Below are 22,245 nucleotides of genomic sequence, written 5' to 3'. Positions count from 1 at the left end.
TTTACTCTTCATGACTCGAGATAATAGTGGTTTCGAGATCACTAGCTCAAAGACAGGCAGCTTGGGTCAGGATCTCTCTCTCCCGGTTCTTTATCTCTATTTTTCTTTTAGATATACTTTATTATTTATTAATGTGTATGCCTATGCCACATGCAGGTACTTACAGAGGCCAGAAGAAGGCGTGAGATCCCTGGAGCTGGAGTTATAAGTGGTTGGTTATGAGCTCTCTGGTGTGGGTGCTGGGAACTGAACTCTGTTCCTTTGGAGGAGCAGCAAGTGCTCTTGGCCACTGCAGTTTGCCCTGTTGACTTCCTCTGTTGCAATTTGCCCTGTTGACTTCCAGGCAAGTCCCTGATCTCATAAACCCCGTGGTCTTCAATGGGCAATGACTTTGCAATTGTGTTCCCCAGGTAGGGCTGCTGTGCAGCTGACCCAAGCTCATCCCTGTGACCGGATCAGCCTTGTCTCTGTGCACAGTGCTCAGATGACAGTTGTTCTGATGTTGTGTCTCTGTGGTTACTGCGTGATTAGAAGCCGGGAGGCAGTGGAAAAGCAAGTCTGTTGGTAGGGTCCAGGATCTTGCTGCTGCTGCTGCTGCTGCTGCTGCTGCTGCTGCTGCTGCTGCTGCTGCTGCTGCTGTTGCTATGGTCTCCCATGCTGTAGAGTCACAAAACACATGGGTTCTGATACTGATGGTGCATATGTGTATACGCTTGAGCTAGGGTCGTGTATTCTAGACAAAGGTTGTACCCTGAGACTCCCCCTCCAGCCTGCTAGCATTTTAACCTCACATGTTTTACCACTTAGCACCTTCTTCATTTCCACCTCACTGGAAACCGTTGATGGGCTTCTCTCTTCAGGTATGGAATGCCAACTTCCCAGCCAGAGGATGAAGAATTCAATTGTCCTGATTACCTTTTGAGACATGTCAACAGATGCAGAAATGAATGTCCAGTTGTTTTCCTCTAAGAGTGCATTCTGTCTGCGTCTGGACTGGAACACTTCACCCGGCAGGAGGAGGATGCTCTATTGACAGTGTTTGCTGACTGATCCTGGGGCCTCTGAACTGAGAGGACTGTGTGGTCTAGGAGCAAGGGGTGGCCATAGCCTTCTCATGCTTTCTATTGCTCTGGCCCACCTTATCTTTGAGGACAGTCACAGAAGTCACCTGCTTCTCCTTTGTGGGTCATGTCATGCTCATCAGAAGTTCGTGATGTTAGGGATTCCCCCTGAGGGACCATGCTCTTTCAGGATCAGGAGTCAAAATCGAGCATGTGGAGGTTCAGGGCTGTTCTGTTCAGTGCTTCACTATCTTTTCTCCCCTTCTGTGTGTTCCAGGTGTATGTGTCTTATGACTATGGAAAATCATTCACTAAGATTTCAGAGAAGCTGAACTTTGGCGTGGGAAACAGCAGCGAAGCTGTGATCTCCCAATTCTACCACAGCCCTGCAGACAACAAGAGGGTAAGGAGGCTCTGGCTTTGGAGCGTTGCATTCTGGGAAGATGGCTACATTGAAGGAGACTGGGCCATGGAGCCCTTTGCTGTCTTTGCAGCACATATGGGTCACCGGCTACTGTTTTCAGTCTAATCTGGAACTTGGTGACAGAATACAGTTCTCATGGTATGACCTTTGCGTAATCAGAGTGAGTACTTGGTCAGGCAGGATTTCTGGACAAACAAGGACAGGTTCGACCACAGAAAATCTGCCAACCAGTAAATTGCCTGACTTACTGGTGGCTGGAGCGGTTCCTAGGTACACAGTGCTAATCCTGGGCCTCCAAGAGTGGCTGTTGAACTATTGCTTTTGTTGGCATTGTCAACATATGTCTGCCCCCCCCTCTGTGTGTGTGTGTGTGCACACACACACAGACAAATTTTTCTTTCCCTCCTTGGAACTTATATGGATATAGAAAGGAAACTCTGAGGGGCAGGCATGGCTGTGCCCATACCTCATACCTTCCTGGTTTAGCATGCCCAGTTGCCTGCTTCTTTGATCAGTAGCTTTAGGCAGTTGCATTGACCTTACCCCTGGGCCACAGGCAGATGGAGCTGGCAGAGCAGGAAGAGAACCTGACAGCCTACTAGGCTTTCCTGCCTTCGGTATCTCTTTGCTCTGGGAGTTATATTAGACCCCATGTTTCTGGAGGTGGGGATTTCATGGCTTCTTCTAGGAAATGCCCCAAGGTAGCAAACACCCCCAGCAGTAAAAGCTTCCTGAGGTAGAGGGAGCTGCTGGGTTCTGCCTATCCAGAAAGGACCCACTGGGCCAGGGCCACAGAGTCCTTCCAAGGCCTTGATGTTGGTTTCTCGGGTTCCCTTGGGTCTCTTAGCAGAGGCTTCATTAAAAAGATTTAACAAGTCATGGGGTTGCCCTAACCAATCAGAACAGACCTTTTCTAGAGGGAGCTGGGTTTGAGAGGGTCCTTTTAGTTGCTGGATTTGTGGAGAAGGTGTCCTGTCATTCTCCACTCTCCCAGTTCCCCTTACCCCACTTCCTTTTCCCTCCTTCATGGGGGCCTCGCCAGTCGTGCTTTAGGGGGAAGTGCTTGAGATGTCTCCAGGCAGTGGCTCTTTCCCAGCATAGTCGCTCCCTGGTACCTGCTGGATAAATAAACTCCTGCCTGGTGACCTCCGAGTAAATGGGCAGTTAGCTGTATACTTCTCAAGGGGAAAGCAAGGACAAATTGGAGGAACTGGCTCTGGTCTACAAGTCCCCTCCTGCCCCTACCTTATGAGTCAGGCTGGTCTTGAGGTGGGGTGTGGCCACCTTATTATGGGATTGTAAGAGGTGAGATGCTGTATCTAGGATGCTAAGGGGTAGGCTGTTTCTTCTGGATAGTTCTCTGATTATTCTCCACCCAGTCTCACAGCTTTGGCTGAAGTCCTGGCCTTAAAGCCTCCATCCCTACCCTGGATTCACCCCTGTTTTAGTGCCAGCATGTCCCCTCCAGCTTAGGGTCCAAAAGTAGGCAAGGTGACCTTCCTACCTGTTTCTGATTAGGTCACAGCTGGTTGACTACAAAGCTGAAGACAGGAAGGATGCTTTGCCTTCCTGTGAACGTGTTTAGAGCAGACGGAGGGCCTGAGCTTTTGGAGCATCTTGTCTGCAGAGGGGATAGAGCACCTGACACATTGGGCCAAGAGGGAAGGAGGGATACCTGAATGGTCACAATAAAGAGACTTCGGCATTGCGTGGAGAGGTGGGGCGGTGCAGTGGGGCGGTGCGTTTATAGCTCAGGTACATGGTGCGCCTCTTAGGTTTCTCATGGCAAGCTGGCCATGTATGCTCTGGACCTGACAGGGATGCGGACTCAGAAAACAAAGCAGCTGCCTTTCTGGAGAGAAAAATGACAGTTGGAGGTGAGGCCTATAACTGGGGATAGAGGGAGGGAGGGACAGAAGGAGGAAGAGAGGCAGGCAGACTTTTCTGCAGCATGTCTACTTCCCCAGACAAAGCTGTCACACTCCCCAGATATCTCCGGAAGGAAGTGATGACATTTCCTGTACTGGTAGAGCTTCTTTTACCTTTGTCCCCTGCAAGGCAAATACTGCCCCACCAGACTTACCACTTCCTGAGAAAAGCCACACAGGGCTGGGTGCCTTAGTGTCAAGAGTACAGTACTGGGCCCAGGCTCATCATCTATGTAAAGATGCCCAGTGGGGCTGTCAGTGGCTCAGGTGGATATCAACAGCAGCTGTGGAAGGTCTAGAGAACAAGAAGGGGCACCATGGATGTGATACGGATTGGGAAAGAGGGTAGTCTATGCCTTTGCCTTGTGATGGAGACACAAACATGTATTCTGTGGCTGGTCTCTTGGTCCTGCATGCTGCTCCCTGATTGTGTAGGTCTGGCCATCTGGAAGCCTTCCTAGTCTTGGAGGCATCCACTGTCATGCAGGCAATCGATTTCTGTGTCTGGGTTCTTTGACAAGAGCCATGGAGACCTGGTTGGCTTTTACAGTCCAACCTTAGCAGGAGTGCAGATGAATCCGGTGGTTTTCCAGGTTGAGGGTAGATGTAGGGAACATAGTAAGCAGTTTGTTTCTCTTTTTTTCCCTGCTTGCCCTTCTCTTGTGCTTCCAACTCATCATTATAACTGAGTTCCTGCATCAAAGCTGGAGAAAGTCTGCGGTGTGCAGAAGTCCTGTAGCTTACTGTCTTCAGTTAGGGTTTCCATGACTGCAATGAAACACCATGACCAAAGCAACTCCAGGGGAAGAAAGGGTTAATCTTAATCACAGTTCCACACAACAGTTTATCATCTTCAACACAGTTCCACACAACAGTTTATCATCTTCAAAAACAGTAAGGGCAGGAACTTAAGTGGGCCAGAAAACTGAAGGGAGGAGCTGATGGAGAGGCCATAGAGAGCACTGCTTACTGGCTTGCTCCAGTGGCTTGCTTAGCCTCCTTCCTTATAGAGCCCAGGACCGCCATCCCAGAGATGGCACCACCCACAATGGGCTAGGCCCTTCTCCATCAATCACCAATTAAGAAAATGTCCTACAGGCTTGCCTATAGCCTGATCTTATGGAGACATTTTCTCAGTTGAGACTCCCTCTTCTCAGAGGACTTTTAGCTTGTGACAAGTTGACATAAAAACTAGCCAGTACACTGACTTTATCTTCCCAGAAGTTCCTCTGAAGATGTCAAGAGATGACAAACAGGCTGCCGAAGTTAGAGTAGGCAGAGATGCTTCTGAGATCTCGATTTAGGAAGCACCTAGTAGGTCAGGTGTGCTGGCCAATCCATATGGATTGGCCACCATAGACCTCTACCAGCCAGACGTTTAGAGACTTAAGACTTAAGTCTTCATACAACTTAAGGTAGGACCTTCTGTTGTTTCCTACGGTGGTTGTGCCATGTGACATAGTGTCAAAGCGTACGAGATGTTGTGGGCGTGATAACTGTTTGTAAGTGGAGCAGGGGGATTACTTGAGGTGATTAGGCCCTCTAGGGTGCTGTGGACTAGGAACGGGGCTTAGGGTAGACATTTGGTATCAGAAGTGGGAGCAGAGTTGATAGGACCCTACATGTAGGAGGAAGGTATGGATGAAGAGACCCCAGGGAGCTGGCTTTTGGCATCTGTGCATGATGCTTGGCATTGTCACGGTGTCTGCCATTTGGAGGTAGAGGGGATTGACTTTCACCTTGAGGACTGTGGGGATCACTGAGAGAATCTTTGAGTCTGGGAGTGGTGGGCAGGAACATTTTGGGAAGTGTGGCTCCTTCTAATATGTGTGGCGGGTTAGAACAGAGAGAACAGAAAAATCTGGAAAATGAAGCATGAGTTCCCAGTGGTGGGCTCAGAGGGAGGAACCATGACACCTGGCTTTTTTTGTGTGGCTGCTGAGCATCCGAACTCAGTTCCCCGTGCTCGCACAACAAGTACTCTGTTGACTGAGTCATCTTCCCACCCCCGAGAAGCTGCCTCTTACTGGTATCATCACTCAACATTGCCTCACCAAGGGTCAAGCTTCTAATCTGTAAAAGGGACCAACCATATCTGAATGGTAGCAAGCATGCGGTATCTGATGTTAAAGGGTGAGGGGTGGGGCCGTGTGAGAGAATACTTCATTGGTAAGGACATAAGCTAAGCATCCAAGCAGGGAGGTAGGGGTGAGGAACCTGCAAAGAATCGAAGTCCAAGGTTGTCATGGGAGGAGCATGGGGGCTTCGGAGGGGTGGTGCAGAAGATGAAGAAAGATGAGTTGGGGGGGGTAACTGAGGAACATTTGAGGGGAAGAGACACATGTATGAGTTAAATCCCACAGCGAAATGCTTTGAGATCAGGAAATGCTGCCTCTGGTTCAGACCTCACTAAGGATTGAAGGACTGTTAAAAACTGGGCTCTGCACCAGCTGGGTATGACTCTGTTCCTGTGTCATTTTGGGCATTTAGCTCTCACGAGCTTCAGTGTCCTTGTTATTAAAAGGGGTGCGTGTGTGACGGGATGACCCAAAACACTGAGTCACTGTGAATGAGGAACCAGTCTAAACAAAACACAGCCTGGGAAATTTCTAGTTCCCTGCCCGTCATGGAGCAAGTGTTCTTCAAAAAAACAACCAAACCAAACCAACCAACCAAAGAAACAAACAAAAAACAAAAATTAGCTTATCATAATCAGTATGGTGTTTTACATTCACAAATGTGATATTGCAGGAAGGCAGGAAACAGATTTCTGGAGCAATCCTTTCTGATTGAAAGTACCACCTTCCCAAGGAGCCGGGATGGTTTGGGAGCAGGGAGGCAGGCTATTTTTAGGAACGACATCGATGGCCAAATTATGATGCTCTTGCTTGGATCATAATTGTTTTTATTGCATTGAGTTTGCTCAGAGTAGTTCTTGCTTTCAAAACATTTACTACCTTTTTTTTTTCTCAGATTTAATGAGGCTTCTGCGGAGTGTGAGATTTACATTAGATGCTGGGGAGGAAGTACAGGAAGGAGCACACAGGAGAGAGATGCAAAGAAGAAGGAAGGAGGGACCTGGTGCAGGGCAGCTTCTCATGTGCAGGCTGATGAGAGGGATTTGAAGCTGGAAGCTCATCTGTCCTGTAGGGGAATGTCCTTGGACTGATTCCCTTGCAATGGCTGCTTTGTAGAATTGGTTGTAGGTGGTACAGGGTCCTTTCTGCTCTGGCTTTGATTCATTGTCTGGACTTCGGGGCCACTCTTGATCTTCTGAGAGCATGGCTGTCCCTGCCCCCCCCCCCCCCCCCAGGCTCCTGTCTCATCTGAGCTTCTCAGGATTGTTTCCCAGTCTTTTCTCAGGCCTTTGTGCCTGTCATCAAACCTATATAACAGTATCTAACCCCTTATTTAGTACCTAAAGTCATATTCCCCGAGGCCTGCAATGTTATTTCCTTGTAGATGTTATACCTTCTGTGCTGGTAAATTTTGGTCAGTTTGACACAAACTAGTGTTGTTCGGTAAGAGGGAGCCTCAACTGAGAATTTGCCTCCATCAGACTGGCCTATAGTCATTTTCTTGATTAATAAATCGATACGGCAGGGCCCAGCCGACTATGAGAGGCGCTACTCGTAGGCAGGTGGTCTTGGGTTGTATAAGAAAGCAAACTGAGTAAGCCATGGGGAGAAACTTTCCTCCATGGTTCCTGCCTCTGCTCCTGTTAAAGTTTCTACCCCAACTCTCCTCAGTGATAAGCTATCATTGGCGTGTGTAAGCCAAATAAATCCTTACCTCCCTAAGTTGGTTTTGGTCACTATTTTTTTTTTAACATAGCTACAGACAGCATACTAATTTCCACCCACTCTTCAGTGACCACCTCTTCTTATATTTTTGGTTGTGAGCCTAGCCTTTAATGGCTGAGCCATCTCTTCAGCCCAGTGACCACCTCTTCTATGCTGTAATCTCTGATACCTGGGGCTGGACAGGTTCTCACAGTGGTCCATCTGTGTCACTGCTCACTTACCCTTCATCTGTGGCGAGCTGTGGGCAGGGCCACCTCTCACATAGGCTCTGCCACCTAGGAAAGAATTCTGGACTGCTATTGCAGTACACCTAGTGTATGGCTGATGGCGTCTGCAGTAGTCACACAGTAAATTGTATTACCTTAGTCTGGTCCTCACGAAGTCTCGAGGTGGCAGCTGCCACCATCCAAGTAGAATTTGTTTAAAGTCACTGACCTATGAAGAAGTAAAATAAGGCACGCCCCTTGCTTCCCACAGCCAGTTTCGGCAGCATAGTTGGTTCCTGGGGGTCATGCAGTCACCTGACATAATAGTGAAAAGAAGGAGGAGGAGGAAGAAGAGGAAGAAGAGGAGGAAGAAGAAGAGGGGGAGGAGCTTATCTTAGCTGTAGTGATCTTAATGGTTTTCCTGCAAAGACATGACCTATAGCTGCTCAGAGGATGCATGGACTGACGGCACCCCCATCTGGGTTCAGCTAATCTGATGGGCAGAATATTCTCTATCCTGGCTGCCAGTAGCCACCTTCTGACTGTGACAGAGTGGCCTGCCAGTGAGCAAAGGTGACCAAGTTGGCCAAGCCAACGGGAAAGAAACAAAAACTAAAAAACACCAGAAAAGTTTGCCAGCCTCATGACCTAGTTAAACAAGCTTCCTTTGTGGTCTTACCTGACCTATCCTTTCTATGTGGGTGTCACATAGGGACAGGGGACAACCTCTGGGATTGGTCCGCAGGCACTGCCCACATTTTTTCCCCCCTTAAAGATAGGTCCTGATGTGTATGAAGCAGGAACCTTCCCACTGAGTTATCCCCCTGCCCTGCCACCATCCTAACCGAGCCTGGTTTGATGATGCATCCAGCATCTTTTGGTTGCCAGGAGATGCAGAAAAAGAAGATAAAACCCTGTTAGTGCCATGCCCCCATGACACAGGGCTACTTGCACATGGTTTGGGGAGCTGTCAAGTGGCTCTGACCAGACGCTGCTCTGAGGTTGCTTGTCCCTATGACACAGGGCTACTTGCACGTGGTCTGGGGAGCTGTCAGATGGCTCTGACCAGACGCTGCCTGTTCTGTCTTGCAGTACATCTTTGTAGATGCTTATGCCCAATACCTCTGGATCACGTTTGACTTCTGCAGCACCGTTCATGGCTTCTCCATTCCGTTCCGGGCAGCTGATCTCCTCCTCCACAGCAAGGCCTCCAACCTCCTCTTGGGCTTTGACAGGTCTCACCCCAACAAGCAGGTAAGAACCTTCAGGAACACAGACAGAAGTGTGTGTGTGTGTGTGTGTGTTTCTGTTGAAATCCCCTGCTCTGCTTGGGTGGATTACGTGTCCTTTTCGTGACCTCACCTCCTCCCTCCTCTTTGCTCAGGCTTAGCCTCTGTAGCTACGATTTCACTTACCACAGTTAAGGAAAAGTATACTCCTCTTGGCACTCTCTCTCTATGTCCCTGCCAGCACCCAGGACCCAACACTTGGCAGGTCCTGTGACTTCAACACTAGGCAGGCCTTTCTTGGTGCCTATGCATCTTGGTAAGCCTGTGGGGTAAGTTGAGGCCCTGAAATTTGACTAGCGAAAGTCCCATGAGAAGTCTGGAGCCTGAGCTCTTTTGTGGCTTCCGGACACATTCCTTTGACTTCTCTGTTCTGTGGTGTATTGATTTTGTTTGACTTTTGACAAACTAGGCTTGAACCCAGGCCCCCACACCCGCCGCTCATCTTCATCTTGGCCCCACCTTAAGTGCATTGCACTTGCATCTGAAGTTATTATATACGTTAATAGCATATTAAATGCTAACAGGCTTCCTTCTTTGCGTTTGTGCGTGCCCATGACTTCTAAAGTGAATGATGTGTATTTCCCATTTTGAGTCAAGCTTGAAGGCAACTCACAGGGGAGAGACAGCCTGTGGAAGATATCTGTCTCAAGGCTCAAATGGGTCCTGTTGTGAAGGCACAAACCTGTGAACTCTATAGGGTTTGTATAAGTTCTAGCTGGGGAGACTTGAATGCTTTTGCTCAAAAGAGCCTTGAAACAGTTCTTTCGCTCTGTGGTTGTTTAACCAAAACACAGATCTGTTTACTGTTGCAAGCCTTAGGGAGTAACCTAAGCTTAGGGCAGGGTCAGTTTACCAGCAGAGCTGGACTCTTGCTAGGTTTGGTCTCAGGCTTCTTAATCCTTTCTGCTAAGGACCACGGAAGCCTCTGGTGTCTATACGTTGTGGGGATTTGAAACAGATGAGGTGGTTCATTCATTACTCATGACCCAAGTTCGTACGTTCAGCTGACCCTTGTGCTCCGGGCTCAGCTAGTGCCCTCTGCAGTCAGCTGAAGTGACAGAGGCATATTTAGTTACTTAATGCTAGGTATCAGACCCAGGACTTCTTACATGGCAGATGAGTATTCTGCCATCACCGAGCCATTCCCATAGATTACAGATTGTATTCTTCAGTGTATGTTTCTTTTTTTAGAACATTTTCCCACCTTAACTTTTTATGTGTGTTCAGTTGATGGATGTGGCTTACATTTATATGGTACAATATCACCACTACCCAGCTCCAGAACTCTGTCTTGTAGATCTGAAACCCTGTTTGTGTTAAATCCATACTCCCTGTGTCTCCCTTCCCCAGCCCCTGCTGGCCATCATTGTATTTTCAGTCTCTGATCTTGGGTCCCCTGGAACCCTCATTGAAGTGAAGCCACACAATTTGTCTTTTTGCGTCTGGCTTACTTCACTTAGCACAGTATTTTCAATGTCCTGGACTCCAGTGTGTGCCAGGATGGCCTTCCTTTTGCAAGGAGGAGCATACGCTGTTGTGTGGATGTCCTACATATCACTCTGTCTGTCCCTCAGTGGGTACCTGCCTTGTTTCCCCATTTTTGCTTAGTTTTTTTTTCCAGCGCTAGGGAAGGAACCCCCCAGACTTGCATATGCTAAGCTAGTCCCCTGTTCTGACACTTCCTCACTCAAGTGGTGACACAGCCCACAAGTGGCTGGCAAATCGTCCTCATTTTTCCTCCCAGCTGCTCTAGAAAACAGATCCGTCCTTCCTTCTTCCTGTTGGCTGTGCTGTGTCTGATTGCCTGTCCTCACCGTGCCCCATGTTGCTGTTGGTGCCAGGGCCTGATATCATACAGTGGGACAGGCATCTCTTCTCATGTCGTGACTGCTTCTTGTCATTTTGATCTCTACAGCTATGGAAATCAGATGATTTTGGCCAGACCTGGGTCATGATTCAGGAACACGTGAAGTCCTTCTCTTGGTAAGTTGTGCCACGTAGCAAAAATCAAACAAGGAAACCTTCCTGCCTCCTAGCTCCTTCAGCTTTGATTAGTTCATTGGCATGACTGGGGCCAAAATATCTGACAGGAACAGGAGGATTATTTTAGCTCCTGGTATCAGAGAGTGCTGGTTTGTGATGCTGAAGAAAGATGGCTCGTCAGCTCATGGCCGCAGGAGAGGAAGGATCAGGAGACAGGATGAGGAAGGAATTAGGGACAGAGTATGACCTTCAAAGTACTGACCTAGTCACCTTCTTCTGCCAGCCAGGCCCTTCCTCCTATAGGTTTGACAGCTTCCAGCTGGGAACAGTGTTCAGAATAAGCAGATTTAAATTGTGACAGTGCACAGTGGATGGGCTCTTTGCTCTCATGTGCAGTGTGGGGCACTTGGACCCAGCAAAATGCTGTTCTGACCTGAGAGGTAGAACATAGAGCAAACTCACCAGGTGGGGGTGAAGAAGAGGATGCTTTGCAAGTTAGAAAACCTGGGGTAACATTGAGGTTCTTGCATTTCAAACCCCTAAACACTTCCACATTCAGGGTGTCATATCACAAGTGGGATTTTGTTTGTTGTTGTTGGGTTTTTTTTTTTTGTTGAAATTCCAGCTAAACAAAATCTTTGGGTACAGTCTTGGAGGAGAATGTAGTTTATGAAGTCAGAAAAGACATCTGCTGTACATGGCACACATTTTGGTGGAAGCATGAAAGTACCAGGCAGCTCGGGCTGCCCTTCATCCAGGCTGTGCGTGACAAGTGAGAAGCAGGAAATAGCATGCTGTAGACTCTTGTAGGGAACAGGACTTCACGACGGGAGCTAGCTGGCCAGAAGCAGCCCTGTATTATTGTGGTACTTGGATGGGAAATACTGAATTTTATGTTTGGACAATGTGTTGTTTCATGTTTGTGAAGAGAAGTTGTCTAAGAATCTTCAGTATTGAGGGACAGCCATATGACTCAGTAGGTAAAGATGCTTGTCACCAAGCCTTTTGACTAAGGTCACTCCCCAGAAGCCACAGGTAGAAGAAGACTCTTATAAGTTGTTCTCTGATCGCCATACAGGGCCTGCACTGTGGACTGCTCGTGAGCGCGTGTACACACACACACACACACACACACACACACACACACAGCAAAATTAAAGAACCTGGAATGTTTGAGGAAGGAATTTATGCTGAACTCTGAGCACACTAGGTAACCACTGAAGGTTTTGAAGAGAGTGAGGCAGACAGGCTGTCTGCCCAGGATTCCTGTGTCTAAGTACTGCCGCTTGTCACCTTGTACTGTGACCACAGTGGAATGTAAGATCTTGACCACAGGTATTTGCACATGTACAGTGAATGGGAACAGATTCTTAGGACTGGGTTATAGGGCGAGTGGATCTGTCTTATTTGGTCATTCTGTTCCCATGAATAACAGAGAGATAGCACAAACAGATGTCTCTGGAATTGACTTTTGATCTGCTTATTTTTCAGGGGTCCTTGTTGCTTTGTACAGAGTGTTTAGAATCAGTTTAAAGACATGGTGGATGGGGGCAGTGGCGCACACCTTGAGTGGTCTGAGTGGTCCCAACACTCAGACGGCAAAGGAAGACAGATCTTTTTGTGTTTGAGGCTATTTTGTCTGCCAGGGCTACAGAGTTAGACCTTGTCTCAAGAAAGAAAGAGAGGGAAAACAGAGAGAGAGAGGGAGAGAGAGAGGAGAGAGATATTACGATCATTGATTCTACATTTGTTTTAAGCGCCACACTTTCTCCATCTGGGTATCTTGTGGACTCAATGACCTGTGTATGTGTGTGTGTGGTATGTGTTTGTATGGGTAGGCTTGTTTGTCTCTGTGTATGTACATGAAAAAGGCTTGAAGTTGTCACCCGTGTCTTCCGACGTTACTTTCCACTCTATCAACTGAGAGAGGGTCTCTGGGAATCCAGAGTTCAGTTTCTGGCTAGTCTAGCCAGCAAAGCAATCTTGCCCCAGGGGACCTTCTCTGCCTCCAAAGTGCTGGGATTACAGGAGGACCTCCATACCTGCCTGCGTTTTACTTTAGTTTGAGGGATCTGAGTGCCTGTCCTTAAGCTTGCAAGGCAAGTGCTTTATCCTCTGAGCTACCTCCCCAGCCCCTAAATGACCTTCTTTGCATACCCAGAACTGTCTGCTCCTGAGCCTCAGCTGTCTGTCTGGGGTCACTCTTGGCCTCCGCCAGTTCATCCTCAGGACACAGGCAGAACAATCTTTTTGAATCAGGATGGATCATATCTGTTCTTTTGTTGTTGTTGTTGAACCTTTGTGTATGTGTGGCAGGTAATGTTCACATGTCTGTGTGCACATATGTGTGCCGGTGTGTATACATGTGAGGTTGATGCTGGCTGTCTTCTTCAACTAGCTTCCCCTGTATTTTTCAGACAGGGTCTCTCAGTGAACCTGGAGCTCATTAATTTGACTAGACTGGCTGGCCAGAGTCTCCCCCGCACCCCCCCCCCCCTTAGCACTAATGTTACAGACAGGAGCCTCCACGCCCATGTTTTACAAGGGCACTGCACTCAGGGCCTCAACTTTGTATAGCAAGCGCCTTATCTGCTGCACCGTCTCCCCATCCCTCCTGTGAATCTGTGCATGCATCGTCGTATCCCTTAGATGACGTGTGTATGGACCACAGGGCATCATCACATCCTTTAGATGAAGTGTGCATGGACCACAGGGCATCACATCCTTTAGATGGAGTGTGTATGGACCACAGAGCATCATCGTATCCTTTAGATGGAGTGTGTAGGGACCACAAGGCATCATCACATCCTTTAGATGAAGTGTGTATGGACCACAGAGCATCATCGTATCCTTTAGATGGAGTGTGTAGGGACCACAGAGCATCGTCACATTATTTAGATGGAGTGTGTAGGGACCACAGAGTACAGGGCCTTTGCTCTTGTTCTGTGCTCTGGCTAGAATGTTCTTTCCCAGCTTGTCCTTCCTGCCCTCCCTTTGAGTTTATCCGTCCCTGAGACTTGCCCATCAGAGCTTACTTATTTACTTACATTTTATTAGAGTATGTTCTATGTAGCTATGGGAGAGATGTAGTTAGCACAGTGATGCCCACAGCAAAGCAGATTATGTGTCTAGTCACATACAGCCATCCTTGTGCGAGTGGCAAGAGTAGCTACGATCTATTCATTTAGGAAAAATCCCGAACACCAGCTACGATTCTGAAGCCCAGTCCTCTGGATATTGGCTCTCTAGACTTCTCTTTCCTCCGTCCCTTCTACTTTTACTTCTTCCTACTTTCCTCTCCCATCGCCAACCCCATGTGAGTTTTTTACAGTTTTAAATAGAAGTGAGAACATATTATGCTTTTTTTTTGTGTGTGTGTGTGTCTGGCCTGTTTGACTCAACATAATATCTCCTAGGTCTCTCCGTATTATCACGCAGTAGCTTCATAAAGACTGACTAATATTCCAGTGTGTCTATATGCCACAGTCTCTTCACACATTTCTCTGTCAATGAACACTTAGGTATCTCAGCTCTAGTGAATCGTGTTGCAGTAAATGTGGGAGTGCAGACCTCAGAGGCAGTGAGTTCATTTCCGTTGGGGTTTATATTCAGACTGCACAGTCATATGGTAGTACTTCTTTTCTTTCTTCAGAATCCTCCCCGGGCTTGGTTCACGCACGCTGTGTGACACACGCAGAGTCTGTCTGCCCTTTCTCCACGCTCTCCCAACACCTCTGTCTATTCTCTTTTAAGTGATAGCTATTTTTTCTGTAGGGAGCTGTCTAAAGATTCTACTTAGAATGACAAGTATTGCTCTGTTAGTTCAGCTACACACTCTTCGTTTTGTGTGTAATCCTTTACTACCTTCTAGTATACGGTTGTCTGGCGTATTAACTGTTGGCCTTCAACAGGGTGAAAGCATCACACGGATGAGATTTCGTTAGTCTTGCGCACTGCTGCATCCCCAGGGAAATTGTGACTTGGGTAGATACCTGCCAAATTTTCCATGGACATTGTCAAATTGGCTTTCATCTCAGTAGAATAGAATAGTGTCTTTATCTACAGCTAAGGGCACAGTGTCTCATTCCGCTTTAATTTGCATTTTTTCTCATTTTGAATGAGTTTGAATGTCTTTGCTTAAGAACACTAACCCCCCCTCTCATAAGATAGGTTTCATGTAATACCGGATGGCTTTGAACTCTTTATGTATTTGCCAAGGGTCATGAACTCCTAATTAAGTATGAATTAAAAAAAAAATGTTCTTCTTAGCAAGTTCCATGACAGCTAAGATAGCTAAACAGAGAAATCCCATCTTAATCAATCAATTGATCAATCAGTCGATCAATAAAATAAAAAAGAACAAATTAAAATGTTCTTTTGGGGCATTTCTGCTAACACCTCTTGCCCCTTTTCTGATTGCTAGTCTTCTTGTTGGTTTCTCAGAACTCTTTATATATTGAGATTAGGCCCTTTAGGTATCATATGAGACAGGTTGTATGAGTGTTTCTGTTTGTCAGTTATTATTTGTCTTCTGAGATTTGCATTTAGTTTTAGTCTACACTAACTATAGTGGGCCAAGAGGATGTAGATTCTGCCCGTGTTTATTTTGGCTGCTTATTTGAACTGTATGTTTTCCAGTTGATATTATTTCCTTAGTAACTAAGGAAGGTGAAGAAAGAGGATAACTAAGCATCTTCCAAGTCACAAGGACTTTGGTTTCATAGCAGGCAGCTTTCCTCTTGATCCTTTGGTTATTTTCCTTGGGCAGAAGCTATGGGTATTTTAGGAAAATACTAACCATACTGTCATGAAAGAACCACCTCTATCCAGGAGGGCCATAACTTTCTCTTGCCTTCTGAGGAGAAATTGATAGAAAACAATTTTAGGTTTATATGTATGAGTGTTTTATCTGCATATATATGTATGCATCCCAAGTGTGCCTGGTGCATTCAGAGTCACAAGAGAGCATCGGATCCCTGGACTTAGATGGTTGTGAGCCACCACATGCATGCTGGGAACTGGACCCTGGTCCTCTGTGAAAGCAGCCAGCATTCCTAACCATTGAGCTATCTCTCTAGCCCCCAAGTTTATCTTTTTATCATCTTAATGACCAGCACATTGAGAGGGCGAGCCAGCAGAATGACTAAATGCAGAAGTATTTAGCTTAGGCCTTTGTTCTGGAGCTTCTCCAGGGACACAGGTGTGTTAAAGGGATTGGCCCATTTGATTTCGGATCTTTGGATGTCTAGTATTGGGACTGAAGGTGGCTGGAGGGATTTCTTCATACATTTTCCCCAATGTAAGAAACAATGGAAGCCAATCTTTCAGAGAATTAGCACAGGTTTGATCCACCATGCTTGTCAACCTGGGAACAACAGGCAAGGAGGAAGGGCCCAGGGCAGAGAAAACTAGTAACACATGTGCAGACAGGGTAGGGAAAAACCTGTAACAGGGGAGCCCATTCAAGGGTGTCTGCAACTTCCCTGTGGGACTGTGGGTGAGGCAGGTGGGTCCTCGTGGGTGACTTTGCTTAGAAATAGTCAATGGATGGAATTTCTTCATGGAAGACAGAACGAAAAGTCTCTAAGATCCAGAGAGAAGTTGGAAGGCAAGGGGGTGCCAGAGTATAGGAGTTTGTGGGTGGAACCAACCCCAGAATTAGGAGGCCCAAATACGGATGAGAGGAGAGGGTTGGTATTAGAGGTATGAGGCCTTCTGTCTCTAGACCTTGGCTTCCTCTTTTGGCTAGAACAAGGGATAATAGAAATGAGTTCGTCTCAAAATATGTCAAGAAGGGTTTCTTCCTCTCCGCCTTTTAAAAATACCCAGCAGTCTCCTTGTCATTTGCATATCCTCCAGGCTAGAGGAAGTACTTTAATCAGTACTTCTAATTGTAGAGAAGAGAACATGTCACCAGCCGCCCCCACACGAGCGAGCATCTGATCGGGAAGAATGGATTTCTCCCACGCTGGGGACCAGGCTGCTGGTTTCTCTATCACTCTGCTCAGAGTCCAGATTGTAGGGCTGACATCTCGTCTTCGGATAGTGTGAAATGAGATTCTCCCCTTTCTATTTCTTGTTATTTTCTTGTGTGTGTGTTCACGTGTGTGTGTGTGTGTGTGTGTTTAGGCCAGAGTTTGAGGTTATGTATCTTCCTCTATCTTATGAGTATCAGTCCCTATCCTGTGTCTTTGAGATAGGGTCTTTCATTGAATTTGGAACTCACCGGCTAGACCCCGTTCCCATCTCCCCGCTGCTGGGATCGTAGGTTGCCACACACCTGCCTTCTCAGCTCTTCACGTTTGTACAACAGCCTCCTGCTTTAATGGCTGTACCGTGTCCCCGGTTCTAGTTCTTCCTTTTAAAAGAATTCTTTGTCGAACATGGCCTCGACAGTCCATCTGAGGAGGAATTGGAAACGTTCCTCACCTCCATTATGCTAAGCGCCGTAGGGCATTGTGGGACTGTGGACAGGCAGCTGCCGAAATGACACCCTTGGCTCAATGCCCAAGTCATCTCCGCATGGTTGCTGTGGAGTTTTCTTGACGTCCCAGTTAATTTTTCATCTGCTGGGTCACTAGCCTTGGTAGGAAGTCTGGGCACATATCACTGGTCTTCCCAGTTTCTGGTTGGTGCTTTATTGAGGGCAGTAGCTTAGAGCATCTCCACCGGACTTTGGCCTTACTCCTAAGTTACAGTTGGGGTTAGTGTGTGTAGTGGTGGTCCAGGCATCTGATACAGTGGATATCTCCTCAGTCTGGGGTCCTGTTATCTCAGTCTCCCTGGGCCACGTGACATGCTCACAAAGCTTGCACAAAACCATGTGACACAGTGGATAAGAGGCCCCGCTATAGTGCCATGAGACTGACTCCACGATTCACCCAGCCTCAGTACTTTGATACCTCAAGCTGAGTTAAAGACGCCCCTCTGAAATCCTTGAGGATGAATGTTCCGAGCGAGTGTGCGGCAAACGTTGGGAGGAGAAAGAGGAACACTGGGGAGGATTCTTGGAGGATGGTGATTTGAACTTGATCTCAGAGGAGGACTTAGGTGGGAGGACTGGAGTTTGTACAAAGAGTGCCTCTACACAGAGGCGTTCACAGAAGCATGGGGAGGACAAGGGGGTCTACCCTCTCTGTAGGATGGCTCACATGATGGCTAAGCAGGTGCCTCGAGGGAGATGAGATGTACTGGTAGGATGACTCCAGATGGCATGGGTTAGTAATGTCTGCAATGAACAGTCAGGGAAACACCTGAGGGACAGGCCACCGGGTTCTGAGGGTTCTCATGTGCCCTATCTGCTGCTGTCTCTGAGTCTGTGGTACTTGGCAAAAATGTCTCTCACCCCCAAGGTTCTGAGCTTGGCATCAGGAACTTGTCTCTTGCCTCCAGGTGCCCAGTGCTTATTTATTCAGAGCCTCCCTGAGTTTTGCTTTTCTCGTTCTTTTGCAGTAAGTCCGGAGATAGCTGTGCCCTAATCCCAGGATGTTTTGGAAACAGCCACAGCAGAGTAAAATACTTTAATATAAGTGGCAGATCCCTAACTTCTATCTCTAGCTGAGGGACAACCAAAGGCAGGTGCTTGTGGCAGAGTGCCATTTGTAACTGGCACGGACGTGTAAGGTTGTCCACGCAGCAAATAGAAACTGGCAACAGTTGCTTCTTGTGTAAATGGAAATGGTAACAGTTGTTTCTTCCTTCCAGGGGAATCGACCCCTATGACCAGCCAAACACCATCTACATTGAGCGGCATGAGCCCTTCGGGTTCTCCACAGTGTTCCGCAGCACAGACTTCTTCCAGTCCCGGGAAAACCAGGAAGTGATCCTGGAGGAAGTGAGAGACTTTCAGCTTCGGGACAAGTACATGTTTGCTACAAAGGTGGTGGTAAGTTGAGGCTGCTCATCAGTACGCCGCCCTACCCCGGCTGCTCCTCTGCTGGGTCTGGCATTTACCTGGGCATGATATCAGCTGGATGATATACCTGAGGTAGCTTGGCTGAAGGATCCTGGGGGGTCAGTGAACGTGACTGAAGGGCGTGTGCGTGGAAGGTGCAAGATCAGAGTGGAGACATTTAAAGCAGGCAATCAAAAGTATCAGAAAATCTAGATATCTGGGTGTCTCCCTGTAGCCGAGCACCCCGGACAAAGACGGATTTCGTTCTTGTTGTATGTGGTTGAGAGTGTATGTGAACATGTGTGTAGGAATTTGTGTCTTGTGGAGGACAAAGGTTGACCTCAGGCGGTTTTTTTGTTTTGTTTTGTCCCTCTCCGCCGCCCCATTGCAGTTCAGTTAGAGGCTTGCTGGCCAGTCAGCTCCAGGGAACCTTCCTTCCCAGCTTCCCCAGATCTACCATGTCTGGTTCCCCACCCCACAATGGGTCCAGGGGATTGAACTCAGGACCCGACGCTTGCTCAGCATATGTTTTGCAAAAACAAACGTCTTTGTACTCTCAGGAGAAAGAATATGGACAGGAACCATGGTGCTTGGAAACTAATGTTCTTTAAATCCCGCTACCTGGTTTCCTTTCAATTTAGACTCATCTCTCTGAGATTTTTTTTTTTTGGACACTTTCATTTACATGGCTCATGGGATGTGTCGTCGTTCCCGAGTGGAAGCTAATACTCAAAGAGAAGGAGTCATTAAGCTTCCAGCTGTCAGTTAAGTCGCTTAATGCTCAGCCTTGAGGAGGTTTGATGTGCCAGAGACAGATGCTGAAACTGGAGGCTCCAAACCAGAGCAGGCTACTTAGCAGGACTCTGTGACCCCGTTCAAACGGACCGAGCCTGCTCTGGCAAGGGCACCTTGGATCCTTGCTCCTGGGAACTGTGGCTTTGGGTTACTGACCGTGGAAGGCCTCTGGTCCCTGGGAGGTTGTCAGTGCTTTCTGTCACTGTTAACTGAGGGCCTGAAGCCAGAGAGAGTGTGTTTATCTCCAGAGTCTCATTCATTCATTCATTCATTCATTCATTCATTCATTCATTCATTCCTGCAGTTGGTAGCGGGCAGGCAGAAGCAGGTCGACCTCCTTGATAGAATCCTAGGGTACTGGCAAACAGGGAAGGCAGGGAAGAGGGCTGGAGGAAGAGTACAGGTGGCCGAAAGCTATAGACAGCCCCCTAGTATGTACCTTGCAAAAACGTGTTTTCTTACTAAAAGTTGCATTACATTTGTCTCCTTATTTAGTGTGCGTGTGTCACTGTGTGGGTATGTGTTCCGGGGGTGGGGGCATGAATGTGGAGGTCAAAGGGCACCTTGTGGGAGTTGGTTTTCTCCTTCCACCATTTCATTCTGGGGATTGAACTCCAGGTACCAGGTTTGGCCAAAAGCACCTCTACTCCTGAGTTACCTCACTGGCCCGCAAAAGGTTTTTATCTTTAAAAGTCATTTAAAAGTCTTATTTATATGTCTGTGTGTGGGTATGCACCTGAGTTCAGGTGCCTGTGGAGGCCAGAGCTGTTAGCTCCCCTGGAACTAGAGTTCTGGGTAGTGGTGAGCTGCTGCCTAATGTGGCTGGGTATCGAACCTCTGTTCTCTGCAAGAGCCATATAGACTCTGAATCTCAGGGCTGACATTCCAGCCCCCACAAATAATTTTTAAGACCACTGAATTGTGGCCATTTTTTCTGCTTATATTGACTCCTAGGTCATCTCTTTCTTGCCTTGTCTGGCTTTTTTTGTACACATACGCGCGCACACACACACACACACACACACACACACACACTGTCTTAGTCAAGGTTTCTATTCCTGCACAAACATCATGACCAAGAAGCAAGTTGGGGAGGAAAGGGTTTATTCAGCTCACATTTCCACGTTGCTGTTCCTCACCAAAGGAAGTCAGGACTGGAACTCAAGCAGGGCAGGATGCAGGAGCTGATGCAGAGGCCATGGAGGGATGTTACTTACTGGCTTGCTTCCCCTGGCTTGCTCAGCTTGCTTTATTATAGAACCCAGGACCACCAGCCCAGGGATGGCACCACCCCCAGGGGGGCCCTCCCCCTTGATCACAAATTGAGAAAATACCTTACAGCTGAATCTCATGGAGGCATTTTCTCAACTGAAAAATCCCTTCTCTGTGATAACTCCAGCTTGTGTCAAGTTGACACAAAACCAGCCAGTACACACACACACACACACACACACACACACACACACACGCTTTCAGAGTAGCTCAGAAACCATACCTTGCACCAGTTACCTTGGAAATGAGTAGGGCAATGGAAAACAGGCAGAAGTGGAAACCAGGCCTCAGCCCTGATGCTTTGTGACCCAAATTAGATAACCCTGAGTTCTTTTTCAGCTTGCAATCTTATCTCTGGCTCCCCAGTGGCTATGGGCCTTTTCTCTTTGAAGTTGTTGGCTTGGAATTAATGTGTGCCTTTAATTTTTCAGTTCTCACACACATTGGTGATGCCCTGGCTTGTTCTTGCCTTTGCCAGTGGGGCCAGAGTGGGTGGCTGTTATTCCTTCTCTCAGCCTGTTTCCTAGATCTCACGTACAACTGTTTAAGATACAATAGCGGGAGCTGTCTGTTCCACTGCCGTCTAACAAGAGGCACAAAGGAGGACCTGTAGAATTTCTATTTCTTCTGGGGTCATGTCTGTTTTGATGATCACTGATGTTAGACACAGTGGCAGGTATGACGCAGAGTCGAACATATGCTGCCCTGGAACTGCACAATTAAAAAAAATCCCAAAATAACAAAAAACCCCAGACAAGTTCATTTTTTAAATTTTGGAAGGGTGTGCATAATCCTGCCATGTCGATCACATTGAGAAGTGTAGGAGACAGCGAAGCACACTTCTGGGACATATCCATAGAGGGCTAAATGGGGGAGAAGGTATAAGGACCCCCATCCTATCCATAGGTTGGAGGCCTACCTTGGATGTAGTATTTTATCACAGCAACAGGAAGGTAACTCCTATAGGATGTGTGAATGGAGGCCCATATGGTAAAGATGGAACCCAGGGCTTCCTATAGGCCAGTCAAAAGTCATTTTGCTGAGTTATGACTTGCCTTTTTAAAAAATCTTTTTCTGAGACAAGATCTCTATATGTAGCCCAAGTTCACTGTGAACTTGTAACCCTCCTACGTCACTCTCCAAGTGCTGGGTGATAGGCATATCTTGTCATGCCTACTGGGCCCATTATTTGATATTTAATATTCTTTGGCTCTTTAACCATATTTGTGGTACCTGATTTTGGCTTGCTGATTCTAATACCTGTACTCTCCCATGGATAGTTTACACTGAGACCTCTTCTTTCTTGTCTTTGATTTTCTTTGCGTGTTAAGGGTGCTGTGAGAAGGAGCGGGGCGGGGAGACAAAGATTGAAGCCAGGGCTTCAGGTATGTTAGCTAAGCATGGTCCTAATGAGCCACATCTCACTATGTAGGCCAGCCTAGGTTTAACCCTCCTGCCTTGGCCTGTTTAGTGGTGAATTGCAGGTGTGTACCACCATGTTCAGCTCATCCTCTGTTCTAGACTGATTTCTGTTACTGTGACAAAACCCTCTGACCAAAAGCATCTTAGGAGACAGAAAAGTTTATTTGG

At 47.4% G+C, this 22,245-nt stretch overlaps 1 protein-coding gene across 1 annotated transcript in view; it reads left to right on the top strand.

Moving 5' to 3' along the window:
- Nucleotides 1–22,245, top strand: part of Sorl1 (sortilin related receptor 1) — a 163,299-nt gene that overhangs the window by 25,166 nt on the left and 115,888 nt on the right. Inside the window, exons 3-6 of the mRNA XM_028755788.1 lie at nt 1,339–1,464; nt 8,515–8,676; nt 10,627–10,694; nt 18,399–18,579. Of these exons, the coding sequence (XP_028611621.1) occupies nt 1,339–1,464; nt 8,515–8,676; nt 10,627–10,694; nt 18,399–18,579 (537 nt within the window). The remainder of the gene's footprint in view (nt 1–1,338; nt 1,465–8,514; nt 8,677–10,626; nt 10,695–18,398; nt 18,580–22,245) is intronic.

Source organism: Grammomys surdaster, unplaced genomic scaffold, assembly GCF_004785775.1.
Source record: "Grammomys surdaster isolate TR1022 unplaced genomic scaffold, NIH_TR_1.0 126086, whole genome shotgun sequence".
Lineage (NCBI taxonomy): Eukaryota > Metazoa > Chordata > Mammalia > Rodentia > Muridae > Grammomys > Grammomys surdaster.
This window is presented reverse-complemented; position numbering and strand designations above follow the sequence as displayed.